This window comes from Felis catus, chromosome B3, assembly GCF_018350175.1.
Source record: "Felis catus isolate Fca126 chromosome B3, F.catus_Fca126_mat1.0, whole genome shotgun sequence".
Taxonomy (NCBI): domain Eukaryota; kingdom Metazoa; phylum Chordata; class Mammalia; order Carnivora; family Felidae; genus Felis; species Felis catus.
In genome coordinates this window covers 107,785,729-107,811,888 of record NC_058373.1, presented here as the reverse complement: position 1 = coordinate 107,811,888, position 26,160 = coordinate 107,785,729, and the positions used below count along the sequence as shown (strand labels likewise).

Below are 26,160 nucleotides of genomic sequence, written 5' to 3'. Positions count from 1 at the left end.
GCCCTTCCCCTGCTCATGCTCTGTCTCTGTCTCAAAAATAAATAAAAACATTTTTAAAAAACTAAAAAAAAAGAAAAAGAAAAAGAAATCAGCCACACCAGGTGACTGGCTGGATCCAGGAGCTAAACAGGGTGACTCAGTGATGAGGGTAATGAAGAGACCACTACCAGTAACAGCTAGTATTTATCACACTCGTATTCTGAGCCGGGCACTATACAGACCCACTAGGGATGGCCTCAGAGGAACCTTCTGAGATAGATCCTGTTTTTATCCCCCCCTTTTTAAAATTTTTTTTTAATGTTTATTCATTTTTGAGACAGAGACAGAATGTGAGTGGGTTAGGGGCAGAGAGAGAGAGGGAGACACAGAATCCGAAGCAGGTTCCAGGCTCTGAGCTGTCAGCACAGAGCCTGACGCGCGGCTCTAACTCAAGAGCTGTGAGATCATGACCTGAGCAGAAGTCGGACGCTCAACCAACTGAGCCACCCAGGTGCCCCATCCCCATTTTTAAAAGGAAGACACTGAGGTTTGGGAATTAAATAACCTGTTCAAGACCAAACATCAAGGAAGGGGCAGAGTTGCAATTCAAATCCAGATGTGTCTGATTCCAGAGCCCACAACTTCACCATCATGCAATCGTCTCAAAGGACAGGAGAAAGGGGAGGTTTAGGAGGAAAAGTGGTGGGTGCAGCCCCTGTAACTTTAAGAAGCCTTTAGGATATACACACGACAACCAACAGATGGCTATATACCGCGCTGCCGTGCGAGGCAGAGACATGGGGTCCTGGACACATGGGTGGTGGCAAAGAGCCAGTGAGCAGATGAAGTCCTGAAGCCAGAGTCTGTGGGAAATACTCCCCGAAATGAACTCCGACAGCAAGGTGTGAGTACAGGAAGAGAAGCCCACAAAGGGCATACAAGACAGAGTAACAGAGTTTGGAAAACCAGAGGCACAGACCATGCCAGAAGCCAGACTCTAGGAGAAGAGATCTGACAAGGCACACTGAACACAACAAAGAGATCCAGAAGGTTAAGGACCGCAGCACTGTCCACTGGATCTGACAAACAGATCAATCATTAGTAAGTATGACAAATACAAAAATGGGAGACACAGGACATTTCACAGCCAATGGGAGAGAAACAGTAAAGATGTGAAAGCTGAAAATTAGAGAAAGAGAAAGGCACAACGAGTGATGATACAGTAAGGTCCAGGAGGAGGCCAGAGGGGTGGGACAAACCAGAGCAAAGTAGATGAAGTTAACTCTGACTACACACTGTTTGCAGGCATCAGGACAGGAAATTGGTGATCATTCGAGGAAGCTCAAGTTATTAATGAAGTCAGATGCAAGGTCATCTGAGTGAGGGGGTGGAGAGGTCTTCCAGACAACGGTAACTGCTTGGAATAATCATTAGAAAGGGAAAGAAATGGGCAGCACCAACCTGCCCAGCTGTGAGTGTCCCCAGCACCACTTGGTGGCCCAGGTGCAGGCTTGGAGAAGGGAGTCCTGCTAGCCAAAGATGGCAGAAGCTCAGATCCACCACTGACTTGGGGGAACTGACTAGTGTTCAGATGACCCACCATTTTCTGGGAAGCCTCCTCACCACTGGTTCTCATTCTACTCTTGGGTGAGTTCTGGCCACAGTAACAAAGAACCAAGAAGTAACTCTTCTCCCCAGAAGATCTCCCAAGACAGCACTTTAAAAATTATCAAAAAATACTACAGCTACAGTTAAACTGCTTGACTCTTATTATATAAGCTTATAAACTGAGACTAAAAACAACTGACACTCAAAACATGGCAATGGCAAAGCCAGAAACAGCCTATAAAAAGTCTTTTGGCTCTCAAATTTCACAGAAATTTGACACAGGAGAATCCCAGTTCTTCTAATGATGCTAGAATTATCATCAGTAGAGTCCAGGACTCGGTGTGAGAGGAATAGTAGGAATCACAAGCAATCTGGATTCTGTAGCAACACAAGGATAAGATGAGTCCACGTTCTCCTTGACAAAATGGCATGGTACATCTGCTTAGGAGAGTAACAATGAAGTACAAGATTCCAACACCTACCCTCCCCCAAACAACCACTGCACTAGAGCTAGCAGTCTCCAAAACAGTGGAAATGTCAGGTCACCCTCCTGTTCCATGCCCTCCCCCCCCCCCACCACTTCCTCTTTCACCCTGGATGAGTTGTCATCTTTCCATGAAAGAATGCCAAGCCTTCAGTCAGTCTGACTGGCAGTTCCTGCTCTTCAGGTTCCCTGGATGCTTCAAAAGGGTGGCAATGTGTTACCAGAAAGACTACCCTTCTTGGCAGGCTGTTTTCCAGGCTTCCACCCCCGGTGAGTCACCCGCCAGTTTCTGTCATGTACAAGGAGATCTGTGATTATAGAAGACTTCATTCGAGTCTCATGGACCTGAGACTCACCAGTGACACCTTCTAAATTCAGACTGGATTATACAGGTGTTTTGGTGGAGACCTTCCAGATCTCAGGTGAACTAGAATGCGGAAGTGGCAGCAAATAAAATCATGACGTAACAATAGTAACAGTCGGTCCTGAATAATAACATTCCCCAAAAACTGAATTCAAAAGCCACCCAGAAAGTAAACAATTAAGTCAAAGCAAGAGTAGTCAAAAGATTTCAACCTTGAACATGAGTCTCCAAAATCTTCTCTTAAAATCATTCCGTGCATGTTTTTAGTAAACGTGCAAGAAAATAAATTTTAGTCCATTACTTAAATACTTACTTTATAATCACCCTTAATAAAAAAGAATCCTCCATTTGACACAAGGGATACATTAAAGTGTACACAAGAAAATGGATATTTTAAAGTCTCCTACCAAAGCTTTATTACCACCCCTCTTCTGCATGAATCTGTATTAGACACTATTAGAAATCAAACTATCCTTTCCCTCAAGGAACACCTTTTCAAAGAGCATAAAGACCAAAATAAGTATTGCTATCAGATAAGATCAGTCAAATATCCTGAAACATATTTTTAAAAATAAGATGAAAATGATGCCTGGGTGGTTCAGTCAGTTAAGCATACGACTCTTGCTTTTGACTCAGGTCCTGATCTCATGGGTTGTGAGTTTGAGCCCCACATTGGGCTCTGTGCTGATAGCGTGGAGCCTGCTTGGGATTCTCGGTCTCCCTCTCTCTCTGCGTTCCCTGCTCATTCTTTTTTTCTCTCTCTCAAAAAATAAACATTTAAAAAATAAATAAAGATGAAAATAAGAAAACAAGGATGTCAAAATAAGTCCAACAGGTGAATGTTAATGGTGTGTAATGCGATGACAGATAAAGGATTTATACAGAAAAGCAATAGCTTTAGCAGAAAAGAACTTAAGATGAGTTAAGAGTACTGGAGAGTCCGGGAAAATGTCAGGTTGTAAGACGTTGAATAAGATGTTGGCAGTGAGTCCTTCCTTCTCTAGCGACTTCATTGCAAAGAGGAAGAAAGCTTATTTTGTATAAAGCATTTACACATCATTGAAATTATCAATCCAATCTATTGTTCCTCTCTAATAATCTAAGAACAGGTTCTAATGTTCTTCAAAGAAGGGAACACATTCAAATATTTGTTCACGTAATCCATTTATTCAAATATTAATTTGTTAGAGATATTTGGGTACCTAGTTTATGCCAGGTATATAGTACTAAGTATAGAGGCCCCCAGGGGGAACAAATCAAACCTGAGACCTGTCTCAGAGTTTAGAGTCTAATGAGGAAGACAGAAATTGAACAAGTAGTCCCAGATTGACTGTGTACTCACAAATGTCATTATATGAGAGAGAAAAGTACAAAAAACCTAAATTGCTTTGGGGGACTCATAAAAGGCCTCTTGGTGAAGTGGAATTTAAATGGAGAATTAACTAAGTAATGGGTTGAGAGTTCTGGGACATGGACACAGCTTGTGCATAGGTCCTAAAAATTCATCTTTGTATCTCCAGAGCCTCACAAATAGTAGGCGCTCAATAAACATTTACGGGATAAACTTCAAGATCTTACAGCATTCAGAAAATCTCTCCCAGGAACACAACCCGTACACACAGAAAAAAAGAAAAAAAGAAGAGGAAGAACTACCGGCACAGAGAGGTGTTATCTGGAACAAAAAATAATAGCAGAACAAAAAAAAAATTATGTGAAGAAGTGACTGAAATATTATGCATATTATAGTTGTATGGGACAACATACAAAACTAATTATGCACTTAAGTGGGAAAAGATAATAAGTGTCTTTTCTTTAGGAATATGAAAACATGTCAAAATTAAGAATAATACAGGTCCTCACATGTCAACTGATAAAATTAATCAACTAGCAACCATCCAATTTACATTCCACATATAAAACTGCAAATTCCTTCTATTTTGAAGGAATTCTTCCAGTCAATTTTCAGACAAAGCTCATTCCCACCAACTCCATCCATTCTGGTCCCCAAAGAATTGCAGTGTTACCTTAGTAACACCTTACATTTCCATAAGGCCTTATATTTCTATAAAGTCTCTTCCCATACATTATATTTTTGCTATCATCATTGGCTTCTTCCATATGATTTTTATTATTTTATAGGTCAGTATAATGTGCTGTATGTACAAATCAGCAAGGAAGAAGTGGCTCCTGGTTCCCCACATGGGACCCCAATGGATTTATTGTTTACCACTGGCATTTTAAGTATCACATATTTCTTTATAACACCCTTATCTAGGAAAGGAATCAAGTGTATGTAAAATAGACCACTTCATAAGTTTGAAAAACTAAGAAAAATCATTTAAATCTTAATGTCCTAACAAAAACACTGCTATAGATTTGTGAAGTGTGTTTCTACCTATGTTTGATGTGTATCTCTAATTTTTCTGATAATAAATTATACATGCTCACTGGAAAAAACACGATTTAGATAATGAAAGTCCTCTATAACTCCACCCCACTTCTCCACCCGAGAAAACTATTGCTAAGGGTTTGGAACAAAATCTTCCAGATTTTGTTCCCTTTGGCTATGCAGGTCCACAATCCCTTATCTACTGTCCTATTATTCAAAAAGTTCCAAAACCCGGGGCACCTGGGTGATTCAGTTGGTTAAGTGTCCACTCTAGATTTTGGCTTAGGTCCTAATCCTACAGTTCATGGGTTCGAGCCTCACGTTGGACTCTGTGCTGGCAGTGCTGAGCCTGTTTGGGATTCTCTCTTTCTCTCTCTTTCTCTCTCTCTCTCTCTCTCTCTCTCTCTCTCTCTCTCTCTCTCTCTCTCTCTCAAAATAAATAAATAAACTAAAACAAAACAAAACAAAACTCCAAAACCCAAAACACTTTTATAACGTTTGTTGTCAAAATCTGATTTGAACATACATAATGTCATTTGTAATCTTTATATATCCCACTTAGTGTGAATATTCATGTTTCACTGCAGAAGCATTAATGTTTTTGATCACAGGGTGCCATCCACCCCCCTTAGTAGAGCCATTATTTAATAGATGACACATGGCCCTATGAAAGATTGAAAAATCCTGAATTCAGAAACACACTTTTTTTAAGTTTATTTTATTTATTTTTGAGAGAAAGAGAGAGAGAGCAAGAGGGAGAGAAAAAGTCCCAAGCAGGCTCCCTCCTCGCTCAATACAGAGCCCAACGTGGGGCTCGAACTCACAATCCATGAGACCATGACCTGAGCTGAAACCAAGAGTCAGATGCTTAACCAACTGAGCCACCCAGGCACCCCCAAGTCTACATCCCTTGAACTATTGGAATCAAGTGTGTTTCTGGGGAGCGCCTGGTTAAGCGCTCAGGCTCAGTCAGTTAAGCGTCTGACTCTTGGTTTCAGCTCAGGTCATGATCTCACAGTTTGTGGGTTCAAGCCCTGCATCGGGCTCTGTGCTGACAGCTTGGAGCCTGGAGCCTGCTTTGGATTCTGTGTCTCCCTCTCTCTCTGCCTCTGCCCCAATTGTGCTCTCTGTCTCTCAAAAATAAATAAATGTAAAAAAAAAAATTAAAAAATAAAAGATTCTCTCCCTTTCCCTCTGCCCCTCGCACACACACAAACTCTCTCTTTTTTTTATTATTGCCATGCTAATTTTCTTTATTTATTTTTTACTATGAAATTTATTGTCAAATTTGTTTCCATACCACATCCAGTGCGCATCCCAACAGGTGCCCTCCTCCATGCCCATCACCCACTTTCCCCTCCCTCCCACCCCCCCATCAACCCTCAATTTATTCTCAGTTTTTAAGAGTCTCTTATGGTTTGCCTCCCTCCCTAACACACACACTCTCTGAAAAAAACAAAAACAAAAAAACCCCTACACTTGTACAAATATTACTATCATTAACACTATTTCAGAAGCAGGCCATATACCATAAATACCTCTCTGTAATTAGATTTTCCAACGTGATAATCATCAGAGATATCTCTGCACATCAATTCACTGTGCTCTTTAACAGCCCTCTGGACACATGTGAGGAGTAGTAGGACAGGAAGAGTGAGGGGAACCCTGACTTTAAGGAAAGGGTAAATAATTCAAAAGGAGACCCACAGGAATGGTTAGGGAGGAAGTCTACACGCAAAGAACAGGTATCATAGAATTCAGAGCCAGAAAAGCTCTTCGGGACAACAGCCTCATTTTTCTGTTAGAAAGCTAACCTGGGGTAGACAGAGGTGATGACTCCCTTACATTCCTGCTGCCATTTAGCAGGCCACCTGCCACCGGAGCCCCAGGGTCCTACTTCCGCGCTCCTGCCACACTCACTGCGGCTGCTCTGAGACTCCGTACCCCAAAAGGTGAGGGCACGATTAGCTATGAAAACTGTGGGAGCAGCTTTCTCCGTGCAGACGCGCAGACTGCTCCCGGGGTTAGCGCAAGCTGCTAATACAGAAGTCTGTTCGTCCACCACCGTGAACAGTAGCCGTGCAAACTCAGCAGCTTGTGCTTTTATAGCTTTGTCGCTAAACAGAGACAGGTATGGGAAGCCATCCCCAATTACTAAGAATTCAAGATGGATGTTCACATTTAGGTTGCTCTCTCTCAAATCAAGCCACCGTAGGCCACGAGCATGTCATTTTCTTTACTAACCTTGATTTGCCTTTTTGGGCCCCACAGAGCTAACCCCATTATCGAAGAACACTGACACTATTCCACCAGCTGGGAAACCAGCAACACCGGACGAGTCTCCTCCAGAATCTCCCCACCCCTCGCTGTGCCCCCAAAACCACTTGGTTCATTCAAATGTGTCCCTCCCAACAAGCAAGTATGCTTTCGTTTACATAAAGCAAATCTAAAATGTGCACATATATCCAAATCCTGGAATTCACCATACAGAAGAGCAGAGGAAAAAAGAGTGAATCTACAGAATATCAGCAGGCCTTTCCCTCTCCTCCTCCACACAGGCCCCAATCACCATGTCTACCCCCCTCCCCGTCACGCTTAAAGCAGCAAGTGTGACGGACGCAACTTGGCCAACCCTTTGCTAGAAGCACCATCTGTGAGAATAAAGTTTATAAACATATACTTCCAGAATCCTGCGGAATCCTTCAAAGGAACCCCCACCTCACAAAGACTGTGGAAATAAATTACAGTAATGCAGCCTTCTCTCAAGACACCCGGGGCTACAGCCCAATCAATCCTGTGGGGGGAAATGAAAGCTTTTCAACAGAGTATCACAAAACCTCTGCCATGTCCTGAGGACTGCTTCAATTCTATAAATTGAGAAGTTAAAAACACATGTCGTGTGCTCATGTACCCTGGGGTCCTAATACACAAAGCAAAGCGGTGCTTCACCAAAGCCCACCCATTTCCAGAATCTACCCACTTCCACAGCTGTGGCTGCCTGGAACAGACTGGCTCTTACAGGGAAAGCTGGAGAATAACCTGTACAATCCCACCCCCAGACACCAGGGGACTGATCTCCGAGTATTGTAAGATGGAAGCCAGCGAGGTTATTTTGAAGTTACATGAGGGTCTAAGCTAAGCGAAGGGCTTTTACACGGTCAGCACAGTGGACACCTCGACCCCACAAAGGAGCAGTAACAATATCCCCCTCCCTTCCTCCCCAGGACGCTGGGGAAAGCGTAGTCATGCAGGCTGTTGAGCTTCCCCAGTAGACACAGACACGGGGAGAGAGGACATTCTTTAGTGTCTTGGAGAAGCAGGAGACTCTGATGAGAAGTGAGGAGAGAGACCCTACCGCACTTTCTAGTCTGTTTCAGATAGGGCTCCAAAAGGCAATGAGATGTTCTTAGTCTCTCAAGGAGTATGGAACCTGAAGATGAGGCATAAACTCTGACCAAATAAATTACTTTCTATAAAAGCCCATAGATCTAAATATCTGTCAGTTCCCTTCCCTCTGTTTTTACACTGTGTACAAAGCAGCCTGGCAAATGCATGTGCTGGTGTTTTCTGGGGTCCGGGGGCTGACGGGTGGCCTTTGGATGGGCTACAGTCTCATCCTCAGCCCTGACGGGAGAGGGAGGAGGGAGAGAGAGAATGCAAATAGGAGTGAACTCAAAAGACAACATACAAAGTGCTACACAAACGTCGGTTATCTTCCCAGCTCTGATTCCTATAGCACTTCATGCAGACCTTTTTGGGACATTTATAACAGATTATTTTGTCACCGTTCTCTGTGTAGTTACCGTATTCATATTTGTATCCCAAGCACAGTCCTGGCATAGCACAGGCACTTGCTAAATACAGTATTTGTGACCCAGCTACGAACACAGGAACGACCATATACTTAGGCACCATCCAGAATTTCTGAAGCCACGCACACTGTTCCCCACCCCGCACCAGAACAGTAGCAGGTTTCCGTTGGCACAGTGTGCAGGCAACAGCTCTACGCTCCCACAGTACAGGACTGGGTCTGCGCCCAAACCTTCCTTCCCCCTTTTACTGGATGCGTGTTCCTAGAGAATTTACTTAACCCCTCAGAGCCTCCATGCCCTCATCTGTACAATGGGGACCATAATATCTACCTCAACAAGACTGCCAGGCGATCAAATAAGCTAAGAAGTATTAAAGACTGGTATATAGTCCTCCATACATGTGGAGAGGGCAGCAGGAGACAGCAGAAAGAGCACTGTATCTAGAGTCAGACCTAGGCTAGAGTCAGATAGGTCAGATAGGTCTGGCTGCCTCAGAGCATCACTGGAAGGGTCAGAGTAGGAAACAGGGAAAACACCTTGAAACCTGTAAAGGGCTAAGCAAACGAGCGGCCACTTACAAGTCCCAAGCGCAGACTTTTAGGAATATCAAGTGATACTCCCCCTCCCCCATCATGCTATCAAATTCGCGGAATGAATCCATGGAACCACACTTCCCACGGCTGCCTCTGCGTCAGTCTGTCGGCCGGACAAGCAATGCCCAGTGGTCACCTGCTGTGTGCCAGGCATGTGCTGGCGGCTGATGATGCTGACGGACTGTGGACCTTGCCTTCAAGCCTTCAAGATGCCTACAGTCTCAGGGGGATGACTCATCAATTACAAATAATCATGTGCAAAGTGCCACCAGGCAGAAGAGCCAGTTGGGATGAAAGCGTAAAGCGGGGTAGAGGTGGTAACCCTGAGCCTGGAGGACTCACAGGAAAGGCCACATTACCCAGGGTTACTGAAAATGTCGTTTGGTGACTGTGACAGAGAGGAAGGAGAGGAAAAGGTCAGCCGCGGAAATCATATACTGAAGCCAGTGTGCAAACCAGCTCAGAGCACAGCTTCCTAAAATTAAGGACATAGGTAATAAAAATGCTTCCCTTTTACTGGACCCAATAAAGAACGAGAGAAGCTTCTCTCTGTCTCAACACAATCAAAATAGAAAAGTGGCTTCCTTCACCTGAGGCTCACACATCAGAAGCGGAGGCAAAGCTTTTGTTTCCCTCCATCTGCCAACAAGCCTTGTCCTACCTCCCACCTTTCCAGACACCACATGCTTTAAATGGCCCCATGTTTTCATCCACCCGGCCCTTTCCTTCTCTTCGTTCAAAACCCGCTTTCTGGCCACACGCCTCCAGACCATTCGAAAGTAGGAGGAGTCCCGGACACAGCCACAATCAGCCTTCTCTATGGCACACTGCTCTGGCTGTGACCCCCTCCCTGAGAATATCAACCGTGCGGTCTGACATTTAGGAAGACATGAAAACATCAGCGCTGACCAAAATGGAAGCCTGGTTACCAAATAAACCGGTCAAAGATCTCATCAGAGGGGCGCCTGGGTGGCGCAGTCGGTTAAGCGTCCGACTTCAGCCAGGTCACGATCTCGCGGTCTGGGAGTTCGAGCCCCGCGTCAGGCTCTGGGCTGATGGCTCGGAGCCTGGAGCCTGTTTCCGATTCTGTGTCTCCCTCTCTCTCTGCCCCTTGCCCGTTCATGCTCTGTCTCTCTCTGTCCCAAAAATAAATAAACATTGAAAAAAAAAAATTAAAAAAAAAAAAAAAAAGATCTCATCAGAAAGAGGAATGGAAAGGACCCTGGGAATTCCCCTGTGGGTTTCTAAGCTCTGTCGGCACCTGGAGGAATGGGTTTGGGGAGCCCAATGGCATAAACTCCCCTCCCCCAATACCCATTCATCCACTCTCCTCATCCCACTGCCTCAGCCATGCTCGTTAAAGTGTATTTAATGCCATTGCCTACAAAACCTGGGTCCTCTTCCTTTCTATTTTGGTCAAAGGTGGTTGCGTTGTCCTACACCCCAGGAAACTTCGCCGACTGAATGAAGTTAACACTGCCGGTGTAAAACAGATTTTTAATATCTAACACTTCAGATCTGCCGATGTAAATTACTAACGAGGTTCACTGCTAGTTATATTAGGCTTCTGGGGTGTGAGACAGAAGCATTACTAACCAAAATCTGATGAAAAAGGACTCAGTACCTCTGAGGGGTCTACATTAGGTTTATCACCTCCACTAGCTTCTAGTTAACATTCACCAGCACTTAGGGGTAACTAAATCCAAGCCAAGAGCACAGAGCTCCAGAAAATTGAGATTCCAGAATAAACTACAGATGCTCCAGGAGGCCCAGAAACACCACTCTTTTCCTAGCAGGCAAGAGGTACTCTGGCCAGCAACCAGCGGGTATGGACACCCCAGCCAGGGAGACAGAGGATGAAGGCGGCTGCAGGAGGAGGAGAGCATGAATACACCTGCATGGACGCCCTCCATGCAGCCTTGAAGATAATCAGAAAAATACTACCAGTACAAAATTGTCATTTATACCGCAACACCCTATCCCCCTGGCTCCGGGAAAATAGTTAAATAAAAAGTAGGTGCATTTTTGGGAGCACCTGCTCAGTGGGTTGAGCATCTGATTCTTGATTTCCACTCAGGTCATGATGTGATGGACACTGGGCGTGGAACCCGTGGGTTCTCCCTCTCCCTCTCCCCGCCTCACGTGTGCGTATGCGCATGCGTGTGTGTGCGCGTGCTCTCTCTCAAAAAAAAAAAAAGGTAGGTGCATTTTTAAAAAGCAACTAAGCCAGTATTCTCTCTTTACCTTGGCAAAATCAAACCACCTTAGATTAGCAGCAGAATGACGGCCTCTCCTGAATTTTCACCAAAATCCCTTCAGTTTGAGGAATACCTATTACTGGCTTCCCTCCCCCCCCCCCCAGCCCACCTCTTGCCAACCAAATTCAAAGAGACTCAATAAATAAATAAATAAATAAATAAATAAATAAATAAATAAATAAATAAGACAGATAAACTGAAGAACAGATTATAAAGCAAGGGGCAGCAGACAAACCCAAGTAAATATCTGGTAAAACCCCTACACCATCCCTAAACTATGCTTAAACATGACTTGTGAGAACGTTGACGTCATCCGCTAATGATGGAATGAAAGATAAACGAGAAGAACTTAAATGCTTAGGGAAAATAACTCATTTCAAAGATCATTCCTATAATGGCTGTTTGGTTGAAGTCCAGGACTGAGGGTAGACTTTAAATCAAGCTCACATTAACAGAATGGTTCACAAAACACAGGCAGAAAGATGTGCAGTGGCAGTGTTGGCTCTCACTTGCTTGGCTCATGAAAGTTTTATTCCTTTACAGACTTCTGCATCAAGGTCTTATCACACACACAATAAAATATGTGATCCCTAAAAGTGTTCATGTACCTGTTTTCCCTAGATAAGCTCCTTGAGGGCAGAGAACCTATCTTTATTTCTGCACATTCCATGTCTAACATAACCTCAGACACATAATAATTGCTTCAACAAAGTCGTGAACGTATTGGCCAATTAACCGCTAATCTAAAACTATCTTTTTTAAAATTTTTTTTTAATTTTATTTTTTTTAATTTACATCCACGTTAGTTAGCATATAGCACAACAATGATTTCAGGAGTAGATTCCTTAGTGCCCCTTACCCATTGAGCCCATCCCCCCTCCCACAACCCCTCCAGTAACCCTCTGTCTGTTGTCCATATTTATGAGTCTCTTATGTTTTGTCCCCCTCCCTGTTTTTAGATTATTTTTGTTTCCCTTCCCTTATGTTCATCTGTTTTGTCTCTTAAAATCCTCATATAAGTGAAGTCATGATATTTGTCTTTCTCTGACTGACTAATTCCACTTAGCATAATACCCTCCAGTTCTATCCACGTAGTTGTAAATGGCAAGATTTTATTCTTTTTGATTGCCAAGTAATACTCCAGTGTGTGTGTGTGTGTGTGTGTGTGTGTGTGTGTGTGTGTGTTTATACATACCACATCTTTATCCATTCATCCATCAATGGACATTTGGGCTCTTTCCATACTTTGGCTATTGTCGATAGTGCTGCTATAAATGTGGGGGTGCATGTGTCCGTTCGAAACAGCACACCCGTATCCCTTGGATAAATACCTAGTAGTGCAATTGCTGGGTCATCAGGTAGTTCTATTTTTCATTTTTTGAGGAACCTCCATACTGTTTTCCAGAGTGGCTGCACCAGCTTGCATTCCCAATTTTAAAACTATCTTCAAAGGAGAAAAAAGGCCATTGGTGTGGGCTACAGCCTCCAACACTGGGAGATGCCTCTGGCTACCTCCTGTTACTGTTTGTAGAATCTATCCAAAACGTGATGCAGTGCACTTGTGCTGACACACTCAACTGTGCCTTTACCTAGCAATTCACTGTTCAGTTAAGAGAACACACAGTTAAAGATAAAAGAAGTGTCCAGCATAGCAAGTGCAGTGTTTGAAGGGAGGTTAACCCCTGAGATCAAATTTGTGCTCTGTGATCATTTGATACTTCACTCATTAAATTGCTAAGCTGCCAACGTTAATTTGGGGAAGCGCTGTGCTATCTGAGGACCTGTCACCTGTGGTAGAATCACACACAGCAGAAGACATCCATCCTTCCTCTCTGGGGCCTTATAAACAATTAAACCCTTGCTAATTTCTCTACCACTTTATCAGAACTAAGAAATAGATACCCTTAAAAGGCAAATAGATGGGAGTTCATCTTGCAGTTTTTTGTTTTGCCTCCTATCAATCTCCTGAAGTGGGCATGATGGGGGCTGGTGGCTCTACACAGATCCTCAAACTCTAGCTCCATCACTAAGTCGAAGCAAGCGTCTTACCCTCTCTGGGCCTCTGCTGCCTCCCAAATAGAGGAGAAGAAATACTATCTCCAAGGTGTTCTGACAACAGACTAGGTTAACGCATGTGAGCACTCAACCTGGCACCTAATTAACCCTTACTGAGTATCTACGATGATTAGGCATTACCCCATCTCCCCGCCCCGTTTATCACTTCTCTGCCCCTCTGGACACAGTAGCAGAACTCTTAGAAGGAACAAGTTGAGACTCATGGTGGAGGATCATCTGTCCGCTTCAGCGTGCACAGTGCACACTTGATTCCCATCACCGTCAAATTGCTGTTGGAGGCTCTGTCCATCTACTGTCCATAAATACATGTTACAAGTTTTAGTCCACGGATGAGGAAAAGATACAAACGACATACTACTTCTGCATAGTGGTCAACATTAACTAGACACCTCATGTAAGCTCCTCCCTTTTTACTTGAGGTCTAATACCTACACAGTCTGGGGAAATTAAGTATTAAGGAGAGACTCTTACAAAAGCCAGCTTCAAAGGGACCCCAAGTGACAGAGACTTTAGGGAGAGATGGTGCTCCACAAACGTGCTCTCTGGAAAAGGGGGTGAGAGGGGAGATTGTCTATGTGTGAGTATCTTAGGACTGGCTACCCTAAAAATAGTGGAAACAGGAAAACTATTTGTGAGGAAATATACTAGAAAAAGGAACTGAGAGAGAATGAGTATGCAGCCTAGTATAGTGACAAGGACAGAAATGAGCCCTTAGCATGTCTGAGGTCATTCTTCCGAAGCAGAACCCAAAAAACTGTCATGTAAAGCCACATAGTTGGTAAGCAATTCCAGTCTAGCCTCAATCACTCAACTGGAGTGCAGGACAGTCATGGGGACTTAAAAATTTTAAAATTTGTCCTGGATGATTTGTAAGTAAGGTTCCTTGGTTCCTAGAGCTTTAAGGAGCTAGCAAATGTGGATCTGATTAAAACAGAAGGTTACACAGACAAGCCATGGAAGGAACTTCTAGAAGTCACACACACACTCACCCAAGCAGAGATCAATAGGGTCAGGACGTTCATCAGAGCAGACCTGGAAGTGACCACCCCACCTATCTCATTGACAGACAGACCTGTTGATTACAGACCCAGGCGCTGCCCCAAGCTGTACCTGCAGCTGTTTGACGGCCTCACAGCTGGCTCTGCAGCCCTGAAAAGAGCAGGTCTGGTCACACAGCAACCTTCTGGCACTTTCCACCAGCTCTTTTTCTTGCAATTGAGTTACAAACATTAAGCACGTCATGCAACAAATCACCAAAGGGGGGGAAAGATGAAATCGGCCACTAAAATCCCTGCTTGACGTGTGCTATACGCGTCACACAACAGCTTCCTTTTGTGGAAATGCCTGGCACAGAGTGCACCCTTTTGCCTGTTTTGATTTGCATCACAAAACACCTGTACTGACGTGGCTGGGAAATGCCAGGCACCTCTGCACTTGACTGCTGCCCTACTTCCCATGGGCTCAGCGAAGCTAGGTCTCTCGTATTTATTTCCTTTTCTTCTTACGCAGCCAGTGTCATGAAGCAGCCATCCTGGCAGTGGACGTGAATGACATCAGAATTCTCAAGAGCTGGGAGAATTTCAGAGATCTCTCACTTCACCAATGGCCAGAACCAAGGCTATGCCTCTTCCGTCCCAAGCCCACAAGCAAGCGGTGTCCCTCACGTGGCAAATTCAATGGTGCTCCAAAGGTATACTGACATAATTTTAGGATCATGAGAGGAGATTGCTAGAAGTAGAAGTCACCATCCAGAAGAGCCACCGTGCACAAAACACCTGTGCAGCATGAAGGTGACAAGATTCTGGGGTTAGAAGAGTTACACTTAAGAACCGTCAGATGGAATACCACTCAGTCATAAAAAAGAATGGTATTTGCAACAACATGGATGGACCTAGAGGGTACGATACTAAGTGAAATAAGTCAGACAGAGAACGACAAATACTGTGTGATTACACTTACATGTGGCATCTAAAAAAAAAACAAAACAAATGAAAAACCACTCTCAAATACAGAGAAGAAACTGGTGGTTGCCAGAAGTGGATAGGGAGGGATGAGATCAACGAAGGCGATTAAGAGGTACAAACTTCTAGTTATAAAACAAGTCACAAAGATGAAAAGTACAGCATAAGGAATATAGTTATTATAACATGTTGTACAGTGTGGACACTTACCATGGTGAGTACTAAGTAATGTACAGAATTGTGAAATCAATATACTGTACACCTGAAACTAATATAACACTGTATGTCAATTCACTTTACGAATTAAAAAAAAGAATTAAAAAAAAAAAAAAAAAAAAAAACCTCTCAGGATCCTAAGCCCAGGAGAAAGCCAAGGAGTCAGGCTCTGCTTCCACACAGAAGATGGGGACCTGGAAAACCCCTGTTCTAGACAATCCAGCTCTGTTTCCTTGACGCCAAATAGGATTCCACCCATTTCAGTCTAACAAAGCTATAGGCAAAACTCTTTTTATTTTTTAATCAACTTTTGTAATTTCACTATGTGTCACACGCTTTAGTTAAGCAATGACTATTACTCAAAATACTGCTTGATTACAAAAAGTGGCCAGGTACTACATTTAGATAAAAATACTTTTCAGTGCACATTAGATACATGTTCTGTGTTTGAAATAAAAGTCTAAGGAAACCTGTCTGTCTTCCCTGTATTGCCTAGTTCTTATTTTATCACAGCTCCAGAACGAATGAAAATCCCACCAATAAAATTTAAGACCCTCTTTTCCTTATAGGGTAGTCTTTTCATAGTTTTCTAAGAGAAGTTGACCAGTCTTAACACAGAAGTCTTCTCTATCCCGCCTACTGCCTTCTTTTTCAATGAGCTGGTCACTATTTCTCTAAAGGGCCATTCTATTGGAAGATCTCTCCCTCAGGCTATAATCATTGGAGATTCATTAATTTCCTAATTGAAGTTAATGTTAAACCTTTCTCCAGATAATACACTAACCTCTGAGCCATTCCTTTCACTTATCAATCCGAATAACCAGACTACTGTGGGGACTGCTCCACTGTAAACACCAACCAGGCAATAAACACAAAGCACAGTTAACAGTGGGCTGTTCCGGGCCACTCAGGAAAAAAGTAAAGGCAGAAAAAAAGCAGGCACTCGGAAACAAAGTAAAGGCAAGAAGCCTGTGCAAGAGGAACCACAGATTCCTTTGGAACAGTATCTGCTGATCCACGGAGAAGCTGCTGCCTCAGTCAGAGGTAAAGCTTCTCTGTCTTGAAGTGATGCTACCCAGTTCCTGGACCTTCACAAGCAGCTTCTACCGGGCATTGTTTAAGGTCAGCTGGTAGAGAAATTCTAAGTGACTTTTCTGAATGCTAGTCTTCAACAGATCATTTAAGACATCTAACGATCAGTTCTTATGTGGTAATCGGTAAACCTGGCTTTAAGACTTCACACTGGACCAGAACACACTGGAAAATGTGCAGCGAGAGATGGAAAGATCTGTTGCATTTTCAACGAGGGCTAAGACACCTCCACCCTGTGGGTTCTGCCATGCAGCCACAACAATGACAGTGGCGAAGGGCAGAGTTCCTGTGGAAACACTTACAGTGCAATTCTTCTGGTGGAAACAGGCCTCTGAAAAAACAAAGGCTTTGCACCAACAGTGCATCGTGAGGCAGTCCAGCGGAATGGTGGGTCTGGGGCGGAACATTCAGAGCCGAAGCCAAGAATAAATATTAACGTCGCATACGTGAAGCTGAAACTCTCTCGCTAATTAAAGCACAAAACCTGCAGATATGACATATCCTGGTATCTTCAGATCTTCAAGCAGCAGCTCATTGACTAACTCATAATCAAGGGCATCTCTCCAAGGCTCTTCTGCAGCTAGGAAAGGACAAACCACAATAAGCTACGTTTATGTGAGTTAGGTTGATCATATTATATGCTAATAAATGAGTTGGCTCCACCTTCAGCAACCTTCTGCTTCAATTTAATTACTGGGTTAGCCTTTAAAAGGGCACGCCCTCCACCTGCAAATGAGTTTGGCACTCGTGTTCAGAAGACAGCTGGACATCTAGACCACACTCTGCCCCTCCCATGAGATAGCCCAGTTCTACTACAGGGACAAGCCACCAAGCTTACGACCACAGGGCCACCCCCACACGAGTCTCAACTTCACACTGACTTTTACCACCTCTGGTGTAAAGAGGAGAACCTTTTCTCACCCCTCACCCCAAGGCATCCAATTCAACCATTTATTCAGCACCTATCAGAGGACACGCACTGAGAATAAACGAGAACAGACCAAGACAATCCCCCTACCCTCATGAACTGTGTTCCTGTCAATAGAATGAACCAGGAACAATTTGCTTTTAAAAAGCACTTAAGTCGGGGCGCCTGGGTGGCTCAGTCGGTTGGGCGTCCGACTTCGGCTCAGGTCACGATCTCGCAGTCCGTGAGTTCGAGCCCCGCATGAGGCTCTGGGCTGATGGCTCAGAGCCTGGAGCCTGCTTCCGATTCTGTGTCTCCCTCTCTCTCTGCCCCTCCCCCATTCATGCTCTGTCTCTCTCTGTTTCAAAAATAAATAAAACGTTAAAAAAAAATTAAAAAAAAATAAAAAGCACTTAAGTATTGTTAGCCCCCCTCAGTCAGTTAAGCATTCGACTCTTGATTTCAGCTCATGATCTCGCAGTTTGAGTTCGAGCCCCGGGTCAGACTCTGCACTGACAGCGCTGAGCCTACTTGGGGATCTCTCTCTCCTCTCTCTACCCTTCCCCCGCACTTTCACACACTCTTTCTCAAAATAAATAAATAAATATTTAAAAATATTAAAAAAAAAAAGTATTATAGCTCTGTGTAAAATGACCAATACAGATAAAAATTCCATGGGAAAAATACCAATTTCCAAGGGGGAAATGGAGAAAGGTATTTGTACCACCTCAAACCTAGTTAATACTGACTTACCCTGAACACTGAACTCAAATATCACCTCCTCCAGAAAGTCCTTTCTCAATGCCCAGGTTTGCAATCCCTAACATTCATTTTTATTACCACAGACATCTCTGTTCCTAAACTCAGCTACTCTCCGATGGAACAGTGGGCTTGTGCTGTCTTCCCCACCACCAAGGGGAGCAACTTGAACTTTGCCCATCCAGCACCTAACACAGTCTCTGTCCATAGCAGGTGCTCAGTGAAGGCTGTTGGCTGACACATGGAAGCGTCCTGGCATGTGCATATGCACGCTCAGGCCTGTCAGTGGGTGTGTTTGTAGTTACAAAGAGAGTGACATATTTTTTCTGTGTAACCTCCTTCATCCTCTTATCTTTTCTAGTGTTGTTATATAACAAGCCTTCTGTGCAAGGTACAAAGGAATACCTGCCCTCCTCACCCAATATGCACTGGAAATGAAGTGAATTAAATAAGAGGAGAAGAAAACCTAACTCACTTGTTTGTATGTACATCCTGAACTGGACACGAGGAGAGGTGGGAGACAGAACGGGGGAGGTAGGCAAGGCCAGACTCCTGGGAATCTTCCCAGGAAGCCTGAACTTTATGGGCAATGGGAAGCCTTTAAAAGATTTCCAGCAGGACACAGGTTAGGCTTGAGCTGTGGACAGCTCATCCAAGCAGCTCTGTGGAAGGTGGACTTGAGGGAACAAGATTTGACTCATGGAGATTACTTCCAACGCTATTGCAATAACCCACCTATAGGACAAGGGCCTAACAGGTGTGGTACTGATGGAAAAGCAGAAATTGATTCAACAAGTATTTAGCGAGCCGGTTCAGCAGAACTTGGCAATTGATAGAAATGGCAAAATGGGTAAGAGAGAGAAAATTCCACAATGATGCCTAGAGGACTGAACAATGCTGAGACTAGTTCCAAGTAAACGGACAGAGGAGCAGGTTAAGGGGAAAGATGGAATATTTAATTGTGGACAGTGTTGACCTGGAGATGCCTCATGGATGTCCAAATAGGTCTTCCCAGCAAGTATACTAGATGTGAGACCTTGGACTTGTTCTGGCACCTCCCTAAGCCACAGTTTCCTCAGGTAGAACATGCAGCTACCTGGTACCTGTTCATGCCTCATGGGATGTCGTGAGGATTGATGGAGACACAGTATAAAGCCCTTTGCCCTGAGCTGCCCTGGTCCTAGAAGCAGAAGCGGGAAGTGGGCTCAGGGACAAAAATGGGAGACAAAGCATTGCAAGTCCTTGGCATATGCACAATATGGTTAAGATTGTGAAAGCAGAGATCATTTGAAGTGAAGAAGACAGCGATAAGGACAAAACCCCAGGAAATGCCAATATTTAAAAGAACCTCAAGGAGAAAGTAGCAGCCAACAAGACAAATAAGAAGTGACATGATGGCATAGTCATTCCCGGGCTTTGCCCGAGTGGTATCCATGCAAACTGAGAAGAGATGAGGGGAGACACTGAGCCCCACCTCGAAAGGGAAGTAAGCAAGGCCAAGGGAGGGCTGTGCAGCTCGTTCTGTTGGAGCTGGGAAGGCTGGGTGTGTAGGGAGATTTGGGCCCCCTTCTAAAAGGGAAGGTGTCAGAGGAAGGGAGAGGATGAAGGTATGGGACAGGGAACACCTGACCCAGGAAAGACATGGAGAAGACCCCAACAAGGCAATTGGAGGCATGGGCCCCAACAGCAAGCTCACCTCACCCCAAGTCTGCCTGCAAGGGAAAGCAGGGCCAGAGGGGACATGTCACAGGTGGGAGTGGAAGTTCACCCCATCAGCTTCAGTTTTCTCGGGACATGGGTGTACTTGCCTACAGAGAATGATCTGGGTGCTGGGACACAAACAGGCTCTCCCTGGTTATAACTGACTAACCTGAGCTCTTCCAAATAATGGGCCAAGGAGGAGACAAGGAAGAAAGCAAGAGTCCGGCTAAGAGGAAGAGGGGGAGCTTGAAGAGAGTGACACTAAATAAATAAAGTGACACTTTATTATTCATTCTGCCAATTCTCTCCATGGGTTTCTTCCTTGTCATGTGAACTTTGCTGAAGCCGGACTGTCACTGAGGAACTGGACTTCAAAGTTTTAATGGAAACGATAGTAATGGAAAGCCTCGTTCAATATCTTGACATGAACAATTTCAGAATCATGATTTTTCCTGTTTTAAAACAGAATCCTACATGCACAAGTTCAACAGGACCAAGTTACAGCAGGAGTCAGCAACGACCTGTGAGAAATTCATTTCAGAGAGGAAAACGCACACTGTAGAGTCATAATGAAGCAACTTCAGGGGTCCCTTATTTACTTTGCCAGAACAGGATATTTGAAGGCAAAAAAGAAGCTTAAAAGGCAACTATCACTTCAAGGTCACAGTTAAACCATGTCCTAGTTTATGTCCCTTGTTGGTGTCCTGTTCTCACCAAGGGCGGACGGGCGGTCATGAATATATTCCTGACATATGTGTACCGGAAGACAGTCTAAGCCTTCCGGTTCTTCCTATTTTGAAAACCATCTCTTATCACCTCAACAAAAGTTAACATTTTCTTTGGGGAACCTGGGATTCAGCTATTCTTTCACACACCTTTTACATTTATTTAAATAACAAAGAGAATAAAAATCATGCTGGCACATTCCTTCTCTCTTAACTATTCCTGAGGCTGCTCTTAAACTCTCTGTCTCTGTCTCTCTCTCTGTCTCTGTCTCTCTCTCTGTCTCTGTCTCTCTCTCTCTCTCTCTCTCTCTCTCTCACACACACACACACACACACACACACACACACACAGTTTTAATGTCTCTATCTGAAATACAAATTTTTTAAAGACAAAAGCTTTTAGCAAAAATGAATGACAATGTTTGAAGCCTGAATCAGACTCCAGACATGTAAACGATGAGGAATTTCTTCATTCTACAAATATTTCCTGAATCCCTATCACACTCAGGGCACTTGGCCAGGGATTGGGGGTAGGCTGAGGGTCTCTGAGGGAGGCCCTCACACAGAGAGTGGTACCACTGGGCAGAAAGTAGCAGGTCAGCTTGAAGCGAGGGCAGACACCCACAAACACATTCTCATTCACCCCCAGACAGTTGCAACAGCAGCACCCCAGCAAATCAATACAACCACAACTTGAGTACAGGATGTGCATGATAAGATAGTGAGGAGGCCCAGCACAGAGACTCAGAAACAATATATTCTCTGCACAGCCAAAGAGGCAACTAAGGCTTCTGAATACCCAAAACCAAGGCTGTGCTAACATCTGTGCAAACACTGTTGGGCCTTACTATGGTGCAAATGAAACTTCTGTTCTGAAAATTAAATATGCATACATCAGAAACCTCAAACTTAAAATCGACTGTGAAGGAGCTAGAACCCAATACAAGTAGCCAGTCAACAGCTAAAACTGTACCAAATCACCGTGAAAATGAGTCAATGCAGGGGAAGGGGACTTCATGTTTTTCTGCAAACCAAAATTGTTGGTACCCTTGATTTCATCCATAAATCACAAGTTAAAATGATGCATTTTTAGGAGTGCCTGGGTGGCTCAGTCGGTTGGGCGTCCGACTTTGGCTCAGGTCATGATCTCACAGTCCATGGGTTTGAGCCCCGCATCGGGATCTGTACTGACAGCTCAGAGCCTGGAACCTGCTTTGGATTCCGTGTCTCCCCCTCTCTCTGCTCCTCCCCTGCTCATGCTCTGTCTCTCTCTGTCTCAAAAATAAATAAAAACATTAAAAAAAATTTTTTTAAGTATAGTTTTCCTCCCTGAAAGCATGAAAGAAAAATTTACATCCAATGATGAGCATTATATGTTCCAACTTAAATCAAGGAAACATCTTTCAATGCCAACTGAAAGAGGCTATTTATCATCATTTCCCTTAACTACAGTTACAAAAATGCTCACTTCAGCTTTTGAAAGGGCTCCTTCAATCCTTTGCAACCAAATATTACAACTTTACTTCCTTCTGATGGATTATTCACACTAACTCAGACTCTTCTATCTGTCCAACATCAAATGAGCAAGCCAGCAGACTCAAGTTCAAGGCTTTGCATAAACTAACTTTGGCCAATATGGTAGCTATAGCATTTCCAGTTTCATTTCCCCAGATTCCTTGCTACATCTTTCAGAGTGGGCGTATGTACAGAATTTACCCCAAATCCCTAGGATTCCAGGGCAAAGAAGCCATCTCCTCTTCCATCAGTGAACATCTTATTGATTTACCCTCCAGAATCTTAAATAAAAAGCAAAAAGAGTAAGAAGGCTAGACTCAAAAATCCCTTCTACAATTCTCAAAACTCCAAATTCTAAATCCCCTAAAACTAAAAACTCTAAACATCTACGTAAATAAACGTCTTCTTGTTTTCGGAGTTGATTTCAGAAAAAGCTGGGCCTGCGACTTCATTATTTAAGCACTGGCAGGTATGGTGGGGGTGGTTATGGTGACAGTGATCATTTTCTGCAGTGCTACGTGTCACACGCTGTGCTTGATGGTTTACGTAAGTCCTCACTGTATTCTCACATACACCTGGGAGGTAGGTGCTATCTTAGGGTGAGAAAGCTGGAGCTCGCAGAGGTTGAATGGCCTCTGCTAATGAGAGGCAGAACTAATAGTTGAACCCCAATCTGGCTGACACCCAACCATCACACTATGATGCATTGATAATTATGGTAGTTGTCCAATAAATATTCCTCAAAGCCTGTACTTTGTACTATTACTCTGTAATTGTAGATCCTGTATCCTAATTTATGTGGCTTAGGCAAAGGCTAATGTATCTTTTTACATGAAACACAGACCAAACGGATATTGAAGGGAAGGTCAGAGATACTCTGGAGATCAAGGAGATGCCAAAATAGGCATTATCCAAAATTACTCAAGTAGGCAAAACTATCCAGAGCTAATTCACAAAATTATAGTCAATAAAGCAAATAAGCTTTCAGTGGTCAGAATCAACTGTATCTAGTTATTCATAATTTTTGAGGTTTTATTTCGTGATTACTGGCACCTTATTTATTAACTCTCATCCATAAGTCTACAGTTTTGTAAAAAGAAAAGAAAAGAGAAACACTTTGGGGCCTTAACAGTTATATGACCACAGTGTAATAATTATCCTATCCCTCTAAGAATTAAAACTTTCCATTAATATGTATGAGTCTACAGAAAATAAATAGATCATTCAGAAATACAAAAATGTGAAATTAAATTCAGAATCTTTGCTTTCTTTCTCCTTTAGAAAATATGGGGCTAGGGGCACCTGGGTGGCTCAGTCAGGTAAGCATCTGACTCTTGATTTCAGCTCAGGTCATGATCTCATGGATCATGGGATTGAGCCCTCCTGGTTGGGTTTCACACTGATGGCTCAGAAGCTGCTTGGGATTCTCTCTCCCTCTCTCTACCCCCCTCCCCCCACCCCCACCCCCACCACTGCAACTTATGTGCTCTCTTTCTCTCTCTCTCTCACAATAAACAAATTAACTTGAAAGAAAGAAAGAAAGAAAGAAAGAAAGAAAGAAAGAAAGAAAGAAAGAAAGAAAGAAAGAAAGAAAGAAAGAAAGAAAGAAAGAAAATATGGTGCTGAAGGAAATAGAGTTAAGCAAACACTTCTGTGTCACTTTAGGGGCACCCTACCCTATCCCCTATCCCCGGAAAACTTTTAAATAACCACCCCATTGTCTCAAATGCAACCATCTAATGTCTTTCCTTGGCCATTATGATTATGTTCAGAGGCTCTTGTTAAAATATTAATATCCTTTGGAGAGTAAAAGTAACCCAAGCTATCAAAAGAAAAAAGTAATCAAAGCTATATTTCTTAAGGGTCTACTTGGTGCTGGGCACTTTTAATTTATTACATCTAATCTTCACATTAATCCTATAAGGTAGCTAACATTAGCACCATTTTCCAGAGGAGAAAACTGTCAGAGATTAAGGACCTGCTCACTGTAGCAGAACTGGGGGAATGCACAGAACTTGAACTTGGTAATACCAAGTCTACCCTCTTTCCATTACCTCCTTTTTGTTTCTCCATATGTCAAACCTATTCCTACCTTTGGGCCTCTGCCTTAGCTGATCCCTCTGCTGGCTGGGTGCTTATCACTCAGGTCTCGGCCAAAACGTCACCCTCACCCTGTGAGTCTTTCTCTGTCCATTCTAGGTAAAGCAGTCATCCTGTCACACTCCATCACATCACCCTGTTTTAGTTCTCCAGGGAGCACCTAACAACCATTTGTTATTTTCATAATGACCTGTTTGCCTGTTTATTATCTACCTCTCCATGCTAGGACGGAAGCTCTGTGGGAGCCAAGACGCCGGGTGTTGTGCTCTCTGCCCTATCTCCTAGATGGAGCTGGGTACATAGCAGGCGCTCAGTAAAGATCTATGAATGGTTGAATGGCTTTTCTGCTGCCCCCACCACACACTGCGGTGATGCCGGGGAAGAATCTTGGATTCAAGTCCTCAGACCTAGATTCTAACTTCACTTCTAACCAGCTAGGGGGCTGCAATCTAGACAACCTTCACTCAGCTCAATTTCTACCATCATCAGGTCCCTTCCCAACATGTCAGTGAGGTGAGCTGAAACTCAAGAGAAGATCAGAAAATCTTATTGGGTCAGAGGGACTCAGACCATATGAGACCAGGGGTCACAAGACCAGAGCAGCAGACCAACATCCCTGATTTCATCGTTTTGTCTTGGACCAACACAGCGATTCACCATAATGCTCATCACAGCTCAAAAAGAAGGCAAATGTTTTAAGTATACAGATATATCCTAGCTCTTTTCATAGGGGAAAAGTTGGTATTAACAAAAGATACAAGCAAAGTCACTCAAACTGTCCTAGTTTTTTTTTTTTTTTTTTAACTTTTCATCCACGGCAAACCTCAAAGAAACCCCTTCAAAAATAGAGGCTTTTGAAAATACCTAAATAACACAACCAAATAAGTCTTAAAATGGGTCATCATCTAGTATATTTTACCAGGAGCCAAAAGTAAGTGAGAATACATTTTTTAAGCACATAGCTTTCTCTAAAATGTATAGCTCTTCTTTTCAACTAGTTAATTGTCTGCTATAATCAGTTCAAGTGAAAAATGTCTTCAAATATAGGGGAAAAGATTAGAACCATGCCCTGGGAATTAGAAATTAATAAAAGCCTTATTTTTTATATCTTCCAATGGGGGTTTCTAAATTTGAAACCCCATCAGGCTTTGAAGACCAGTAATCTGGTGACACTGATCCCAGCACATTGTCAATATGCACATATATGCATTCTTCTAGAAACAGGATCCATAGCTTTCATCATCACTAAAAGGGTCAAGGACTCAAAACCAGTTTCAGAAGCACTGCTTCTGCTGAGAATTTGTTCTCAACTCTTCCATACTATGATAGAACAACAGCAAAATACAATAAAGCATTTAAGAGATCCACACCTGACAAATTAATAAATATATTCTGTTTGAGGAATTATGCTAATATATTTATGACCTTTGTGCACTCTTTCAAAAATAATTTCAGAGCTTAGAACAAATCTGAGTATCAGCAGCACGGTCTCCAGAAGAAATTTCAGAAGGAAGCAAAACTTTCATTGTCCAATGGAACCATATCTAGAACCACATGACTCTGATGCTGGAAGAGGCCACAAGAAGGGGGCCCATGACATCACAGACAAGGATACCAAAGC

The 26,160-nt window shown here is 43.4% G+C and overlaps 1 protein-coding gene across 4 annotated transcripts in view; it reads right to left on the bottom strand.

The window, feature by feature from the left end:
• Positions 1–26,160, bottom strand: part of PRKCH (protein kinase C eta) — a 233,057-nt gene that overhangs the window by 193,352 nt on the left and 13,545 nt on the right. Inside the window, exon 1 of one of the 4 annotated variants that reach the window (XM_045060025.1) lies at positions 17,135–17,871. The exons of the other annotated variants lie outside the window; for them this stretch is intronic. Within the exon in view, the coding sequence (XP_044915960.1) occupies positions 17,135–17,239 (105 nt within the window). The 5' untranslated portion in view covers positions 17,240–17,871. Of the gene's footprint in view, positions 1–17,134; positions 17,872–26,160 lie in introns of those variants that run through there. 4 annotated transcript variants of the gene reach the window in all.